Consider the following 18,630-nt stretch of genomic DNA (forward strand, 5'->3'; position numbering starts at 1 on the left):
TTTTTTTCCCCAGTCCAAGGAGGGAAACTGTGTCCTTGATGGACTACTAGAAAGTTTATTTTTCTTTTAGTTAATGCATCTGTCCTTCCTATGATCAACGGTGGATTTCTTGCACTATGGCATTTTCTGGAAAGTAGAGAGACTGCAGTACTTATCATTCCATGAGCTACAAAAGCTGATGTTCTGTTTTGTTCCATGTGTAGAGTAAGACAGTGCTTGGCACACAGTGTGTGCCCCTAAGACTTAGTTGTTGAAAAAATTTCAAAGGATGATTGTGAAAATGCAGCCAGATGGGGCCTGGCAGTAGCGCAGCGGATTAAGCGCACATGAAGTGCAAGGAATAACAATAACAACAATAACAAGGGCAACAAAATGCAAAAAATGGCCTCCAGGAACAGCGGATTCGTAATGCAGGCAACCAAGCCCCAGTGATAACCCTGGAGGCAAGAAAAAAAAATACTTGAAATACATTAGAAAAAAATAGTAATCCATGGCCCAGGAGGTGGCACAGTGGTAAAGCTTTGGACCCTTAAGCATGAGGTCCTGAATTTGATCCCTGGAATCACATATGCCAGAGTGATATCTGGTTCTTTCTCCTTTTATCTTTCCTTTCTCATAAATAAATAAGGTCCTTAAAAAAAAAAAAAGGTAATCCAGGGGCTGGAGGTAGCATACTTGATTCATTCACCCTTTACCATGCACAGGTTGAAATCCTCAGTCCCCACCTGCAAGGAGAAAACTTCATGAACTCAGCAATAATAAATTCCCTTTTTAAAAAAATGCAACCAGAAAAGTTTCTCAGAGAAGGCTCGGTGTAGGCCACGGTACATGGTGGTAGGTGCCAGCTAGTGGTTATCTGTGTCTTTATCTTGAGACCAAAGCTGCTCTCCTTCACCTGTGTTGGGGCTTGTTCCTGGCCTTCATTGTTATTCTTGGGATGCATTGGATCGACCTTCTCGTGGTGCATCCCGTGAGTACCCATTCATTGGGGAAACTGAAGATCCTTCCTAGCCGACTGAATCCACATGGATCCCAGTCACTTTCAAAGCCAGCAACAAGCAGCTCCTCACAGCTTTCAACCTGACGCTGTTGACTGGCTACGGAAGAAGGGCAAACGCTAGAAGAAGAATTGTTATTCTTTCAGATTACAGACTCCAAGAGTGATAGGGCAAGTTAATATTTTTGTACTCAGTGAAATAAAGGTCTATATATGTCCACTGAACTAATAACACATCCCATAGGACACATTCTGGTTTTGCTCATTAGCTCTTGGTAGGGCCTTTCAGAAGCTTTTGAGCCTAACCACCAGGGAGCAAGACATTCAGAAGTCGGTCACCAGAACACAGCCAGGGTAGCATCCCTTGGAAGGCTCCCACTCAGGGCCAAAACAAAGATGCAACAGGCCTTGCTTGTAATATGTGTGCTCAACCAGGTATACCGCCACCTGATCTCTCAGTAGGCCTTACTGCAAGGGTGGCTTCCCCCCTAGTGGAGGTTTCATGCATAGATTTAGGAAGCTGAAAGAAAAGATACTTCCATGTGCTCAAGGATCTAGAAGACATCAAGGTAGAAAATTCCCGCCTCAGTCACCCTACAGATCCTGTTGGACAGCCTAGTTAAGTCTTCAGATCTGGGAACTGCATTCTCCATGACTGAAGTAGTCCTTCCTTCTGAGCAAGAAAGTTTGATGCTAAGTGGTGAGCACAGAATGAAAGAAAAGCCTAGGTAGCCCCCACACCTATGGACATCTAATCTTTGACAGAGGGGCCCAGACTATTAAATGGGGAAAGCAGAGTCTCTTCAACAAATGGTGTTGGCAACAATGGGTTGAAACATGCAGAAGAATGAAGCTGAACCACTGTATTTCACCAAATACAAAAGTAAATTCCAAGTGAATCAAGGACTTGGATGTTAGACCACAAACTATCAGATACTTAGAGGAAAATATTGGCAGAACTCTTTTCATTGAAGACATCTTCAATGAAATGAATCCAATTACAAAGAAGACTAAGGCAAGTATAAACCTATGGGACTACATCAAATTAAAAAGCTTCTTCACAGCAAAAGAAACCACTACCCAAACCAAGAGACCCCTCACAGAATGGGAGATCTTTACATGCCATACATCAGACAAGAGCGTAATAACCAACATATATAAAGAGCTTGCCAAACTCCACAACAAGACAACAAATAACCCCATCCAAAAATGGAGGGAGGACATGGACAGAATATTCACCACAGAAGAGATCCAAAAGGTTGATAAACACATGAAAAAATGCTCCAAGTCTCTGATTGTCAGAGAAATGCAAATAAAGACAACAATGAGATACCACTTCACTCCAGTGAGAATGTCATACATCAGAAAAGGTAACAGCAGCAAATGCTGGAGAGGGTGTGGGGTCAAAGGAACCCTCCTACACTGCTGGTGTAAATGTAAATTGGTCCAACCTCTGTGGAGAGCAGTCTGGAGAACTCTCAGAAGGCTAGAAATGGACGTACCCTATGGTCCTGCAATTCCTCTCCTGGGGATATATCCTAAGGAACCCAACACATTCATCCAAAAAGATCTGTGTACATATATGTTCTTAGCAGCACAATTTGTAATAGCCAAAACCTGGAAGCAGTCCAGGTGTCCAACAGCAGATGAGTGGCTGAGCAAGTTGTGGTATATATACACAATGGAATACTACTCAGCTGTAAAAAGTGGTTACTTCACCGTTTTCAGCCGATCTTGGATGGACCTTGAAAAATTCATGTTAAGTGAAATAAGTCGGAAACAGAAGGATGAATATGGGATGATCTCACTCTCAGGCAGAAGTTAAAAAACAAGATCAGAAGAAAAAAACAAAAACACAAGTAGAACCTGAAATGAAATTGGCGTATCGCACCAAAGTAAAAGACTCTGGGGTGGGGGTGGATGGGTGGGGAGAATACAGGTCCAAGGATGACAGAGGACCTAGTGGGGGTTGTATTGTTATATGGGAAACTGGGGAATGTTATGCATGTACAAACTATTGTATTTACTGTTGAATGTAAAACATTAATTCCCCAATAAAGAAATAAAAAAAAGAAAGAAAACCCTATGTAAGGGGCCAGGTGATGGCGCACCTGGTGGAGCACACATTACAGTGCGCTAGGACCCAGGTTCAAGCCCCTTGTCCCCACCTACAGGGGAAAGCTTCATGAGTGGTGAAGCAGTGCTGCAGGTTTCTCTCTGTCTCTCTCCGTTTCTATCTCCCCTCCCCTTTCAATTTCTCTCTGTCTCCATTTTCTAACACACACTGAGGACAAAGGTGCGATGGTTTTATTCACTCATGAGCGATTCTGATCATTTTCACACTTCTGCAATTTCATTTAATTAGAGGGGTAGCCGTTGCTTCAGAAAGAGCACTGCACAGCCCAGAGATGATGTGGCCTGCTTAACTAGGGCATGCTTCCAAGGAGATGTCCTAGGCCAGAAAAGGACATCTTGGGGCTCGGCAGTGGTACATCCAGTTAAGTACACATGTTACAATGTGCAAGGAGGACCCGGTTTTGAGCTTTTGGTCTCCATCTACAGGGAGAAACTTCACAAGCAGTGAAGCAGTGTTTCAGGTGACTCCCTGTCTCTCTCCCTCTCTATTTCCTCCTTCCTTCTCAGTTTTCCTTAGTCTCTATCCAATAAATAAATAAATAGAAAATGATACCTGTGGACCTCATAAATTACATTTCTTTTAAGAATATTTATTTAGGAAGTCAGGTGGTAGCACAGCAGGTTAAGCGCATATGGCGCGAAGCGCAAGGACTGGCATAAGGATCCCAGTTCAAGCCCTCGGCTCCCCACCTGCAGGGAAGTCGTTTCACAAGCAGTGAAGCAGGTTTGCAGGTGTCTATCTTTTTCTCCCCCTCTGTTTTCCCCAATTCTCTCCATTTCTCTCTGTCCCATCTAACAATGACATCAATAACAACAACAATAAAAAAACAAGGGCAACAAAAGAGAAAATAAATATACAAAATTTTTAAAAAAATATTTAGTTTGGCATGGCAGAGAGACACTGAGGGGGGAAGAGGAGATAAAGGGAGAGGAAGATAGATGTCTATAGTACCACTTCACCATTTGTGAAGTTCCCCCCATGCCACACACACAGGTAAGGACTGGGGACTTGAACCTGGGTCCCTGTAGATGTTAGCATGTGCACTCAACTGGGTGTGCCACTGCCCAGCCTCTCATAAATTACATTTTGGATGCATGGAACCTCTGCCTTTTCAGGGGTGATAAAACTCTCAGTGTCCAACAAGGGCAACAAAAGGGGGGGGGAAATGGTCTCCAGGAGGGAGCAGTGGATTCATGGTGCAGGCACTGAGCCCCAGCAATCACCCTGGAGGCAAAAAAAAAAAAAAAAAAAACTCTCAATGTCTGACAAGTCATCTAAATTAAGCATAAGCCTGTTCTTAGACTCATCTGGGAAAGAAGGGGACTTAATGCAAAAGCATGTCTACTTGCTCTCAGTCGAGTATTTCCTACCCATGACTTTCCAATTCAGTCTAGTCCTAGGAACACAGATGTGCCTTTGTCAAAGGGAGCTGGTACAAGATCATGGAGTGTCCATCTGAAACTAGGCCTGGAAGCCAGGTAGTCAACTTCAGTATGGCAGAAGACCAAATATGTTACTCTCACTGGCCCACTGGCTCTCAGACCTCAATTAAGTCCTTTCTTCCATCTGGGCCTTGGTTTTCCTTTTTGTAAATGGTTTTAGGTAGGATAACTTGTGCCTGAGTTGGGCAAGCCTGAAAGGCAGGGGGTACTAGGGGCCTGGCAGAGAGACACAGAGAGACAACACTGGGCACCAGGCCAGCCTAGATCATACAGGGCCAGAGGAAGGGCAGGAGGGGGGGGAAGAGTGAAGGTTCTCCACAGTGTGTATGTGTGTTTGTAGGGGGTAGGGGTGGGGGGTGAGGATGACCTCTTGTTTAAAAGGACAAATGTGGGGGGGGGGAGGACAAATGTCCGTTTGTGGTGGCTCACTGGACAGAGCACCATGTATGACAAAGCAGTGCTCTGGTCAGTCTCTTTTTTAAAAATCAAAATAAATAGGGAGTCAGGCGGTAGCACAGTGGGTTAAGTGCACGTGGCGCCAAGCTCAAGGACCGGTATAAGGATCCCGGTTCAAGCCCCTGGCTCCCCAGCTGCAGGGGAGTCACTTCAGGTGGTGAAGCAGGTTTGCAGGTGTCTATCTTTCTCTCTCCTCTCTGTCTTCCCCTCCTCTATTTCTCTGTCCTATCCAACAATGACGACATCAATAACAACAAATAATAACTACAACAATAAAAAAAATAAAAATAAATAAAATATGCTTTTAAAGACAAATGGCTCTAGGGGGCCAGGCAGTGGTACATCTGGTTAAGCACACATATCACCATACACAAGAACCTGGGTTCAAGCCCCTGCTCCCCACCTATAGGGGGAAAACTTGACACGCAGTGAAGCAAGTACTGCAGGTGTCTCTCTCTCTTTCTCTCTATCTCTATCTCCTCTGCACTCTTAATTTCTCTCTGTCATGTAAAATAAAGAAAAAAACAATGGCCACCAGAAGAAGTGGATTTGTCAATCAGGTCCCAAGTCCCAGCAATAACTCTTGTGGAAAAAAATACAAAAACAACTCCCTTTACCAAAAAATCATCTTCAAAAAGGTGTTCTTTCATGAATAAAGTATTCCTTTTTTAATATAGAGGCTTTTCTTTGATGTGGTTATATATATATATTTATATTTATTTATTTTCCCTTTTGTTGCCCTTGTTGTTTTATTGTTGTAGTTATCATTGTTGTTATTGATGTCCTCATTGTTAGATAGGACAGAGAGAAATGGAGAGAGGAGGGGAAGACAGAGAGGGGGAGAGAAAGACAGACACCTGCAGACCTGCTTCACTGCCTGTGAAGTGACTCCCCTGCAGGTGGGGGAGCCGGGGGCTTGAACCGGGATCCTTATGCTGGTCCTTGTGCTTCACGCCATGTGAGCTTAACCCACAGCGCCAATGCCCGACTCCCATGAATAAAGTATTCTTAAGCAAAGAATGGTGAGACAAGAATAGCTTAAGAAAGACTCTCCTAGATGTATTTATATGTTACATATTTATATATAAATTTTATGATTAATACTTTTTTACGTAACACATTCACAATGCATACAGTCCTCTGTGTTTAATCAAAAAGTTCAGTATAGCAGAAGACCAAACATCTTACTCGCTTAACCCATCAGTTTTCAGACCTTAACTAAGTGATGTAATTTTTCTCCCTAGTACTTTTTAAACTTTATTACATCTTTCTGTTGTTGTTCTCATCCTTCTTATCATATATAATAACTTGAGGTTTTTTTTTAATGTGGTGTTGGTAGTCAAGCACTCTTGTTGCTATAGTTTATGCATGTTACCAAATGACCTGAATTTCTCTGAAAGATAACTACTGAATGGTTTTACTCCTTCCAATGCAATATAAAGAACTGAAACACACACACACACACACACACACACACACACACACACACACACGTGTTCTTTCAAGAGTGTCAACATCAGTTGGATAAGAATGAGGGAGTCCTGGGAGTCCGGTGGTAGCGCAGTGGGTTAAGCACACATGGCGCAAAGCACAAGGTCCGGCTAAAGATCCCAGTTCAAGCCCCCAGCTCCCCACCTGCAGGGGAGCTGCTTCACAGGCAGTGAAGCAGGTCTGCATCTTTCTCTCCTCCTCTCTGTCTTCCCCTCCTCTCTCCATTTCTCTCTGTCCTATCCAACAACGACTACAACAATAAAACAACAAGGGCAACAAAAGGGAATAAGTAAATATTTAAAAAAAAAAAAAAAGAATGAGGGAGTCCTTTGGTACCTTCTGAACATTGAGTCATATGAATATATCGAAGTCAAGAAATAAACTCATGTGCTTGCTTTGGCCACATATATACTAAGAAATAAACTCATTTATTTTTTAAAAGTCACCCCTCTGGGGATAGTATGAAGAAAGGACTGGGAAGTAAAATCAAATAATCAAAATGTCGTGCAATTTTTACCACTTTCCCTCATCAAAATCGAGTCAGGTTCTCTGGATTTAAGGAAGCAATAAATAAATACATGTCAAGGTTTATAGTTTAGACTATGTGACAACCCCCTCCCTTAGAGCATCCATTGTTACTTCCTCCTGATTTTGATTGGACCAAGATAAATTTATAAATAGCTCTGTGCTGATAAGGGTCTCAGACCTCAGGCTGGACAGAACTGGCTAGTAGAGAGAATGCAGTAGAGACCACCTTAAAATATATTCCCTGTAAGTCTCCTCACTATCAGACAAAGAAGTGTCCCCATGGCTTTTCTCTACCATTTGCTATACATGCAATATACAATCACTTTATGTTTCTCAAAAACACATTCCCACCTTTTCCCCTCATAAACATGTATGGTTTTTCCTGGAAAATTCCTAAGTATATATAGACTGTTATGCCACTCTTCCTTTTGTCTAAATTTTCTTTATGATTCATGCTGGCTAAACATACTCTTCAAATTAAGTTGTTTTTTAGCTAACAAACCACATACATATTTACTATTCAGATGTTTATGTAACTTTTGGGAACAGAATAGTTGTGGGTTGCTCTCGGGAGACAGATTAGGTGCCAAAGAAAGTAAAGAGGCTCTCAGTAGTGCCTCCAGATTCAGAGCAAGTCATAACCATGATCAAGGGAAGATTTTTAAAAAACTACTTGGAATGGACCTCCCCCCAATTGCCTGAGTTCATGCCCTCATTTCTTGGTTTCTCTTTACCGCAAAGATGGGATGCATTGGATCGACTTTCTCGTGGTGCATCCCGTGAGTACCCATTCATTGGGGAAACTGATGATCCTTCCTAGCCGACTGAATCCACAAGGATCCCAGTGACTTTCAAAGCCAGCAACAAGCAGCTCCTGACAGCTTTCAAGCTCACCTGTTGACTGGCTACGGAAGAAGGGCAAACGCTAGAAGAAGAAGAACCGCAAAGATGAAGACTGAAGAAATGGGCACTTGGACTTCAAGAACTTGACTGCCCTAAAGAACATTCTGTGGGTCTCCAGGAGGCAAAGCCTTTTGATAGTTCCAAGACAGTGAGCTAATTTCTTTTACTCTAATACATTGATGGTCACTTCAAAGAAATTCTTCAAAGAGACTGCATTAGACCAAGGAAAAAAAAAAAAGGAAAAAGAAAAGAAAAAAAAATCCCTCAACTCCCAACACTAACTACAGAATCCTGATGGGTTATGATTGCATTATTTTTCCCTGAACACTATTCCCTGCATTCTTTTTGTGCTCTAAATTGCCAATTCCAGTCCCTGTGAAGCTAAATAATAATAATTACCATATAAATGAATATGCATATGTGTCATTTTTCTCCCTAAAAGCAAGGAAGCCTGCTTATTTGAGATGGGAGTGTGTTTTGTTTTTGAACAACCAAAGCACATAATTAGGAGCCTCACCTCTCACTCTTGAAATCCTATCTCCACTGGGAAGAGATGAAAAGGTACTGGATGCCCCTTGAAACTCAGAAGAAATTTTAAAACAAATTAAAAGGGATATTTCTTTTCTCTGCAGGACACAGTGAATTGCACATGATCAGAATCAGAATTTCTAGACCTAACTGGGCCTTCTATTCTCAAGTCCAGACCCTAGGTTTCACAGGTGGGGAGACATTAGGAAGAGTGCACATGGGAGAGAAAAGAAAGGAACAGGCTACAGTACCAGTCTGTTTTCAACTTGGTTCTGGGACTGATTATGAGTCCTTGAGCAAAACACATAAACTCTGCATGCCTTGGATTCTGAATCCCTAAAGGAGCCCCCTCCACCAGGCTGCTGTAAAGATTACAAGATCATGGCTAGACACTCAGCCCCAAATGCCCAATCAATGGTCATCATCAAAAACATAAATTCTGGTCTCTGGGCAGAGTGCACATGCAATGAAGTGTAGTAGACAAAGTGCCACAGAACTTCCCAAGACAACACCTACCACTATGACTGGAATAGTATCAGGGATAATAATTAGTATAAGTACTAATATAATTGATAGTAATTCAACTGATAGTATCAATCATAAAGTACAAGATAGTTAGAGTACATAACTATAGTATCACATATCACTAGTTAGAAATGTTAATTAGGTTATCACCATATTGGTGGTGGTGATAGTTGCTGGCAAGCAGGGCAAATGTGAGACATCCACTTGAAATCATAATGAACTACCATCTTGCCCCCCAGAAACTATGACTCATTGATTTAGTAGGATTTTGGAAAGAGAAAAAATACTATATAAACAAACCAGCCCTGGCCAGCTGAACCTAGTTATCTGAACACTCCAAGACCCAAGTTTAAGGGGGTGTATCTCACCAGTGGGACCCCAACACTATCACTCTGCTCCTCCTAGTCTAGGCTGAACACTTGTACACCAAAAACATTTAACTTGAAGTACATTAATTTATAAAAACAACTTACATAAAATAAGATCATCCTGTATGTTTTCAAGATTGGGAGGGATGACCACTCCATGGTTCAGATGCCCAGCTTCCATGCTAGTTGTTCAAGGTAACTAGTTATAGTGTGGTTCTCCCTTCCCCTTTCTCTTCCCTGCCATCCTCCATCTGCTGTAGGTCTTCAAACACTGTACTGTAGTCTAGACAAGAGAGAGGCTCCTGCAGAAGTTCCCCTCCCTCCTCATAGATATACCTTCCCTGGGTTTCCTCCCACACCCTGTCTCTAGCCAATGTCATGACTGTACTTTCTCTTATTTAGTTTTTGTCTATTCTCCCCATCCCACCCCCACCTTACTCCCCACTCTGCCCATCTGACTTAAATCTATGCCCCCTGAGGACCTTGTTTAACTCTATTGCACTGGCTCTAGTACTAGAAAAAGGAAAGATCTGAGAAGGTTGTGAGGACGTGGGTTAAAAGCAGAGTATATGAACTGCATGCAAGAGGCCCTGGAGTGGTCTCTAGCACCACAACAAACAAAATACCAACAAACAGAACACTGTAAATGCTGGAGCAGTGCTATAGTTTCTTTCATTAAAGGATAAGAAGCAAGGATCTGTTGCATTAGAGAGTCAGAGAATAAATACATGAGTTCTTTTAGGAAGCTCTGGTGGGTGGGTCAACTAGCAAGACCTCTGGCAAGGCATTTGGTCATGACAGTGAGAATCATCAGTCCTATGGGTCAGAGAGGTCCAGATTTGACACAGAGAAGACAGTGACCTTAGACTTGGGTCTCTGTGTTGATTATATACCTTTCCAGGAGCCCACACTGGTGAGCTCTGCCAGCTGGTCATGATTCAGGTTCCTACATCCTAAAATGAGGTAATAATAACTACTGTGGGCCTGATCCAATGCACCAGGTTTGTGTTTGTTTGTTTGTTTTTTCTGGGTCAGGTGGAGGTTTTAGCAGGACAATAGGCCCTTTCTCCTGTCTGCCCAGACTTCATGGCCTTTGCATACCAGTGATCAGCTGAGCTCAGGCTTCAGCCTCTGCTGGGAGGATATGGCCAGTGACCAGTGAAAATAAGCACTCATGACTGTGAGAGAAACCCTGTGAGCAGGAGAGTGGGACATTATTATAGATGCTTCCAGATCATTAAGGATTTGGGACCGTGGTGTTTGGAGTACCAAACCTTTTATTTATTTATTTATTTATTTATTTATTTATTTATTTTGGATAGAGACAGAGAAATTGAGAGGGAAAGAGGAGGTATAAAGGAAAGAGAAAGAAACACCTGGAACACTGTTTCACTACTTGTGAAGCTTCCCCCCTGCGACTTTGCACATGATAACATGTGCACTCAATCCTAGGGGTCCCAAACTTAAAAAAAATTTTTTTTGAGTAGGTGTGAGGAGGTTCTGTGACTCTGAGGACACTAAGACCCATTGTGGAGCCATTTCTGGCACTTTGATTTAGGTGCTTGACTATGGCTCAGAAGTAGCCCCCCTTCCTAAAGGTTATCACCATTGCTGGAACCAATGCTGGAACCATTGCTGGAATCAATGTCTGTGATTAAGTGATGAATGACTGCCTTCCCAGGGGTCTAACATCCTGATGAATGGCACTAATAGCCTTGGTCCAGAAGCTTTGGCAAACTGACTTCACCTGATGAGCCTGTTTGGTTGTGCTTTTAAAGACAGCCCCATCGGCAGAGTGTTACAGGTGAGGCACTGGGCACACACCCATCAAAGGGGGTCACACCTCTCGATATTTAGCCAAATAATATGAGCATTGCTGGCAAAGAGAGAAAATACAACTGAGCTTAAGAGCAAGAAGAAGAGAAGCATCTAGGAGTATCTCCAGCCTACTGATTTGCAAGAATTTAATTCCACTTGGAAAAGTCGTGATTAATTATGGATTAAGGTGTAGAGATTTTTTTTTTTTTGTACAGAATGTGCAGCCCATTTCCACCATTTGGATGTTCTTCTTTGCCTTTTATTACTTTATAAATAGCTATTTCCCAGGTAAAAGGGGGGGGAGCTTACAAAGTGCAACACAGGGATGTGATGGTTAGTTTTAAGTAGAGGTTGTAGAACTAGAGCATATTGTGTATGGCGAGTGGGGCATGGTGGTATTCCCAGCCAGGTCTGGGTTTCTGCTGCTAATTCTACCAACTAGGAAGGCCCTTCCCAGGTCCCATCCCAAATCTCTAAAAATTTCTGTCACTCTCAAGTCTGCTTTTTCACCACATTTCACATGTGTCCCCTCACAACCTTCTTCATAATCATTTCCACTTGGGTCATGTAAGGAACTGTCTCTGATAACAGGTGTTAAGTCGAGGCCAACCAGAGCATCTTGCTAGTGGGGGTTGAGGAAGAAGGAAGGGGCGATGACAGGGCAGGGGAAAGTGTCCCAGCAGTGAATAATGCAGTGCCTGCAAAGGATGTACTACTAGAGTTGGTGGTATGGAGTCACATGTGTGTGCTTGGGAATAAGGCAACAAGAAGGGAACTTGGAAAATTCCTAGTGTTTTTCCAGTTTCCTTCTTGCTCTAAAACGTAAGGTGACTAGGTGGTCTTCCCTCTAACTTTCCTGGAAGTAGAAAGTTTGAATTTTATTTAGAACTGAAGAGAATGGATAGAAGTGTTTTTAATCATCACGTAAAATATCATTTGAAAAAGGGGTTGGGTCTGTAAACTAGTTTTGTAAGTAGTTTGATCGGAAAAATCCATGCCAATTCATCACAACACTCATATGGTTGCTTTCACACTACATCAAAGTTGAGTGGTTATACTGCCACACACAACCATGAACCCCAGGCTTCCCAGGCCCATGTGAACAAGGCACATAGGTGTTGCAAGGCACTTTCAAGTGTGAAATCCTGTGATCACTCAAGTCTGCTCACACACATATTCCCAGTTCAAGCCCTCCCATAGTACCAGACATGGGAAGGCAAAAGAACCCACTTCTAGGAGCCACATCAATGGAGCAAGACAACAGCCTGGAAATACCCCAAATATGCTAGAACTATGTAAACTAACTGGCAGGGGCTTTGAAAACAGAAGAGACCCAAAGAGCACCCAGAGAGACTGTCAGGCACTTACTACCTGGGCCTAACAGAATCAGTTTCCTGCTAAGACAAAATTATCAATATTTGCCATAAAATTCAAACAAGATTCAGAGTCTCAAAGCAATATAAAAAAAAAAAATGTCAGGATACAAAATTACTTAGCACAGGAAGAACCAGGAAAATCTCAATTCATGGCAGAAAGGATATTAGATATCACCCACCAACATGACTTAAATGTTCGAATTGATGGACGAAAACTCCAAAACATCAATTATGGGGCGGGGGGGGGGGGGGGGGAGAAGCAAACAAAAACCTCCAACAAGCAAAGGAGTGAAAAAAAACTTAAAAGTTGTAGGGAAGTAATGGAAATAAGGAATATAACTCAATGAAATTTTTAGAAGTGAAAAATACGGTCAAGTACAATAATTTTAAAAAAGAATAAACTTCACTGAATAGACACCACAGTAGAATAGAGATGAGAGAGGAAAAATTCAAAGAGCCTGACTATAGTTCAATACAAATGATCAAATATTATCAAAAGAGTACAAAATAAACCAAAAGAACAGATTCAGGGTCCCATGAGGCATTACTGCAAAGCTTGACTTTTGAGGTACTGGTATCTGAGAGGGAAAGGATGAAACTGGAGTATGAAAGCACTCGGGAACTATGAGTGAGTATGTCTTAAGTGGCAGGGAAATTTAAGCTCAGCAAACCCTAAGAAGAAAGCTACACCCATTACTTTAATGATTTTATATCATCACTAAATCTGAAAATTAAAAGGAACCAATTTGAAAAGCAGTAAGGCAAAATGATGCATTACTTTTAAGAATTTGAGTGACTGGATTTTTTTTTTAATCAGAAGCCACAGTAATCAAATCTGTAAGGTACTGAAAGACAAAACCGTCCATTTAGAATTCTAAATCCCCAAAAGAAAAAATAATTCACACACTCACACACAAATTTAAGGGAAAGTATACATCAAAAATGAAAACAAAACCCCCTCAGATGAAGGCAGTTAGAATTCACTGTCAATAGATCTGCTCAAAGAATTGCTTTTTAATAATACAGAGGGAAATTGAGAGATTGAGAGGGAAGGGGAATATAAAGAGGGGACAGAGACACAGCTGAGATACTGCTTCACTACTTGTGAAGCTTCCATCTTGCAGATGGGGGCAAGGGGTTTGAAGCTGGGTCTTTGTACATGGTGAAGTGTGTGCTCTACCAGGTGCCCCACTTGCCTGGGCCCCTCAGAAAGGATATTTCTTTTTTTTTTTAAATATTTATTCCCTTTTGTTGCCCTTGTTGTTTTACTGTTGTAGTTATTAATGTCGTCATCGTTGGATAGGACAGAGAGAAATGGAGCGAGGAGGGGAAGATAGAGAAGGGGAGAGAAAAATGAAGTGACTCCACTGCAGGTGGGGAGCTGGGGGCTTGAACCGGAATCCTTACGCAGGTCCTTGGGCTTTGCACCACGTGCACTTAACCCACTGCGCTACCGCCCTACTCCCGAAAGGATATTTCATAGACAGGAATGGACACTGGAAACATCAGGCAGGAATGAAAAGAAGAGCAAGAGAAATGGTAAATATCTGGGCAACTTTAGGATGCTCTCCTCCTGCCTTCTTCAAATATGTACTGATAGAAAAATTAAGGGGCTGGGTGGTGACACACCTGGTTGAGTGCACATGTTACAATATACAAGGACCCAGGTTTTAGCCCCCAGTCCTCACCTGCAGGAGGGGCAGGCTTTGTGAGTGGTGAAGCAGTGTTGCAGGTGTCTCTCTGTCTCTCTCCCTCTTTATCAATCCCTTCCCTCTCAATTTCTGGCTGTCTCTATCCAGTAAAGATAATACCAAATAAAAATTTTAAAAAACAATATATGCAAAAAAGGAGCAAAAATTAAAAACAGATGGGATATATATATATATTTTTTATTTTATTAGTGACTCAATATTGAGTTACAGAATTAGGAGTTAACAGTATGATTCTGCATCATTCCCACCACCAGAGTTCTATATCCCCATTCCCTCCATTGGAAGCCATGGCAGTTCTCCCAAAGATATGGGTTGGCTTCTATATCTGTCTATATTTTTATATATTTGCCTTTTTCTCTCCCCCCCCCATGGTCCTACCTTCTCTTCCTTTCTAAGTTACACCTACACCTATTACTACTTCCAAATGTCCTTCCTTTTTTCCTCTTCTTTCTCTGGGTCTTGATGGAATTGGAGTTCAGAGCCCTCTAGTCATTTTCCCCTAACATTTCTCCCTCTCTGGGAATATGGACCAAAATTCTTTCTGGGGTGCAGAAGGTGGGAGTTCTGGCTTCTATAATTGCTTCTCTGCTGGACATAGGCGTTGGCAGGTGGATCCATATCCCCAGCCTGTTTCTCCAAATAGGATATTTAATGTAAATAGTTATAATGTAGCAAGATCACCCCAACAATGTACAAAACAATCCAAATAGAAAAGATGAGAGGGACCATTTGCACATTCCATTTGAAGTGGGAAAATACTGACTCTAGACCAACTGCAAAGGTTTATAAAGTTTGTGTGTTGTAATTACTAGGAAGTTCACTAAATTAAAAAAAAAAAAGCTATACAAAGAGATACAGTAAACACATACACACACAAGTAAGAAAGAAATTAAATGGGGTACTAAAGCAAAAACTTCAGGGGGTCAGGTGGTGGCACACTGGGTTAAGAGCACATAGTACGAAGCACAAGGATCCATGCAGGGTTCAAGCCCTGGGCTCCCCACCTGCAGAGGGGTCACTTCACAAGTAGTAAAGCAGGTCTGCAGGTGTCTATCTTTCTCTGCCCCTCTCTTTCTCCTCTCCCTTCTCAATTTCTCTCTGTCCTATCCAATAAAACGGGGGGGGGGGATGAACTCCAGGAGCAGTGGATTTGTAGTGCAGGCACCAAGCCCCTGGAGGGAAAAACAAAAAACAAACAAAAATCTACAAGTAGTTGGAAAATTCAGCTTAAAATTGAAAATACCAGCTCTGAAAAAGACGCTGTGAATAGGATGATTAGACTGCAGACTGGGAGGAGTTACCTGCAAACCCAAGAGCCCACCCTCAGCTTCCTCATCTGCAAAATGGCGAGAGTATCTGTGTTCCTTTGAGGATCAAGTCAGTGTACCTAAAACCCTCACATTCTGCCTGCCTGGATACAGTAGATGGTTGCCATGCCTGGGACCCCCTCTTGCTCCTTTAGATTCCCCTGTACCCTCAAGCTCCTCCATGGTCAAGTGACTAAAGTCCAGGAACTGCTTTACCCAGACACCTTCCCTCTAGCTTAGGTTTGTCCAAAGGGTACTCACAAGTGGAGCGTGTAAGAATAAGTTTGAGATATCTCCAATTCCCCTCTGCCCTCCCAGGCCCAGGGATAGCCAGGAATATACAGCTCCTAGTTACTGGTCTCAGAGCACATGTTCCAGGGCTTGGTGGTGGCTTTCCTCACACATTTACAACTGTAATTTCCTTGAAGGTTCTCTGGTGGACCCTCAGGGTGGACCAGTTTTTCCCTGGGAATCTTTTTTTTTAATGATTTTATTTATTTATTTTCCCTTTGTTACCTTTGCTGTTTTTTTTTTTACTGTTGTTGTAGTTATTGTTGTTGATGTAGTCATTGTTGGATAGGACAAAGAGAAATGGAGAGGGGAGGGGAAGACAGAGAGGGGAAGAGAAAGACACCTGTAGACCTACTTCACCGCTTGCGAAGCGACTCCCCTGCAGGTGGGGAGCAAGGGGGCTCGAACCAGGATCCTTACACCGGTCCTCCTGCTTTGTGGCACATGCTCTTAACCTGCCGCGCTACCGCCCGACTCCCCTTCCCTGGGAATCTTAATGGAATAACATTTTCCTTGTTATTTCTTCTTTATTGAACGTGAAGCCCATGTCCACTGATTGACTTTCAGTGAATTCTGCTGTGCCTGCTTTAACCTTCTCTGCCAGTCATTGGCTATCTCTGTTCTAGAACATGCACACATCCACCCCTCTCTCCGGTGACAAGACCCCCATCTCCCTGGGATCCCCAAATCAGGTTCTTACCCGCTTGATGCAATCACTTTCATTCAGGCGTGTCTGGATCATCTTCATGAGCAGCTCATTGGGCACTGTCTAAAAAGGAAATGCTACAGAAAGAAGCAGGACTCTGCATGTTGAGCTCGAAAGGGCATGTAAAGGGGCAGGCATGTGGGCTCAGCTGAGAGCCACCAATCTGGTGACACAGGCACAGAATCTCCCTGCTCCTTGACTAACAGTCCACGACCTCTGTAAAGCCCAAGCCTACCTTCTGGCCCACATTCTTGCTCCAGCCTCTGTGATCCAGTCTTCTCTGTTTATCATCCCTCCGCTCCCCACCCCCACCCCCACCCCCACCCATGGCATGTACACAACCTCTCAGCCTCCATACTCCTGCTAATCTTTGACCAGCAGCATCATGAGTGACTCCAGGGTTTCCTCTGAAGCTCCAGTCCTCATGCTGTTGTGCACAGGCAGTCTTCCCTGACTTTCCAAGCTGCAGTAAGGATTGCCACTGTCCTCAATGCACTTACCACACAACATTCCAGGGCTCAGCTCATCTGTCCATCTCCCCAGAAACTAGGAAAGTCCCTGGGAGAAAGGGACTGAAGCTTTTAGCCATGAGCTAGAGAAGACCACAGGCTGTGGAGATGGGCTGTGACACCTCTTCCCAGTTCTACACTCAGTGACCTCACGGTGGGATCCCCTCACCCTCACATCCTCTAGTTAACTTCTCTGCCTTCCAATTCCACAGCCCTGGACAAGGCATCTAGGGGCTGAAAGACCTAGTTCCTCTCCCACTGTGTAAGCTTCATTTCCTTATACTTCTGCTTATTTAGAGCCTGAGAATCCTTATATTATGGCAAGCTCACCTAGGCAGGGAGATAGAGAGAGAGGGAGGGAGGGAAGGAGGAAGAGAGAGAGAGACAGAGAGACAGAGAGATGGAGAGAGAGACAGACAGAGAGAGAGAGAGAGAGAATGCACGCCATTCTAGTTTTCAGGTTCTCTCTCTCTCTCTCTCTCTCTCTCTCTCGACCCATATGCACTCTAACATGTGGGTGTTCTCAAGTTTTCCTGAATAAGGTTTAGAATTCCTGAAAAATCACACTTTCTCTTTAATTCTTTGTTGACGTTTTGTGTGACAAAACTTTAAACATGTAAGGGAACAAACCTGGACCAAATTCCCCCAATATATTTGTACCCTCAAACATAAGGTCTCAAGTTCAATCATTAGCATATTCATGTGTCAGGGTGATGCTCTGGTTCTTTCTCTCTTAAAAAAAAAAAAGCAAGGGTAAATAGGAGAGAGAAAATGAATGAATGAATGAATGAATGAATGAATTGCATAGGAAAGAGTAGTCAATCAGAAGCCTGGCAAACACCCTGTTCTTGCTTTCAACATCCCCTGATTTACCCAAATCCTATCTGTCCTCTTTCCCCACTGGCTCCTATTTCTCATCTTAACTGTGTCTCTGGGGAGGAGTTAGCAAAGCACTGATGGAAGGCCCCACCCCAAGTATGGCTGAAAAGGTGCATTTCTACCAAGCCTTTGGGTGGTGCTGCTGCTACAGCTGGTGGAGGACTGTGCATGCCCAAATCCCCAAGAGTCTCCTTCCCCCACAGACCCCATAGGGGAGTTGTTGGAAAGGGAGATAGCTTTCTGCTGGTGCCAGTGTCCCCTCAGCTATCCCAGAAAACTTCCCAAGCCTGACAGGGAAAGAGGGTGCACAGAAAGCAGCCCAGCCTCACCGCTGCCCTCTCCTCTTTCCTCTCCCCTCCCAAGCCCAGGCAGAACTGTTCCCACCACAGGCTGAGACTTAGGCCAGTTTCCCAAGACTGGTTTCCTTCCCTGACAATTCCATTCAGGAGGCTGCATTCAAACTGAGACAGGGAGGGAGTGTGGCAGCCAGTCAAAGAGCCAAAGAATGCAGGTTGGAAGGTGACAGGTGTGGGTGGGGCACAGCACCCCCAGCAGTCCACACAGTGGGGGAGAGAGCAGCAGCTTTGAGCAAGGCCCCTCCTGAGTGCCCCCTGCCGCTCCCTGCCTTGGCGCTGTCTCAGTGTCACCTTTGATGTG

At 43.4% G+C, this 18,630-nt stretch overlaps 1 protein-coding gene across 3 annotated transcripts in view; it reads right to left on the reverse strand.

The window, feature by feature from the left end:
* Positions 1-18,630, reverse strand: part of AK8 (adenylate kinase 8) — a 180,191-nt gene that overhangs the window by 131,735 nt on the left and 29,826 nt on the right. For all 3 annotated transcript variants that reach the window (XM_060200450.1, XM_007527888.2, XM_060200451.1), the window contains exon 5: positions 16,580-16,648. In XM_060200450.1, the coding sequence (XP_060056433.1) occupies positions 16,580-16,648 (69 nt within the window). The remainder of the gene's footprint in view (positions 1-16,579; positions 16,649-18,630) is intronic.

This window comes from Erinaceus europaeus, chromosome 10, assembly GCF_950295315.1.
Source record: "Erinaceus europaeus chromosome 10, mEriEur2.1, whole genome shotgun sequence".
NCBI lineage: Eukaryota > Metazoa > Chordata > Mammalia > Eulipotyphla > Erinaceidae > Erinaceus > Erinaceus europaeus.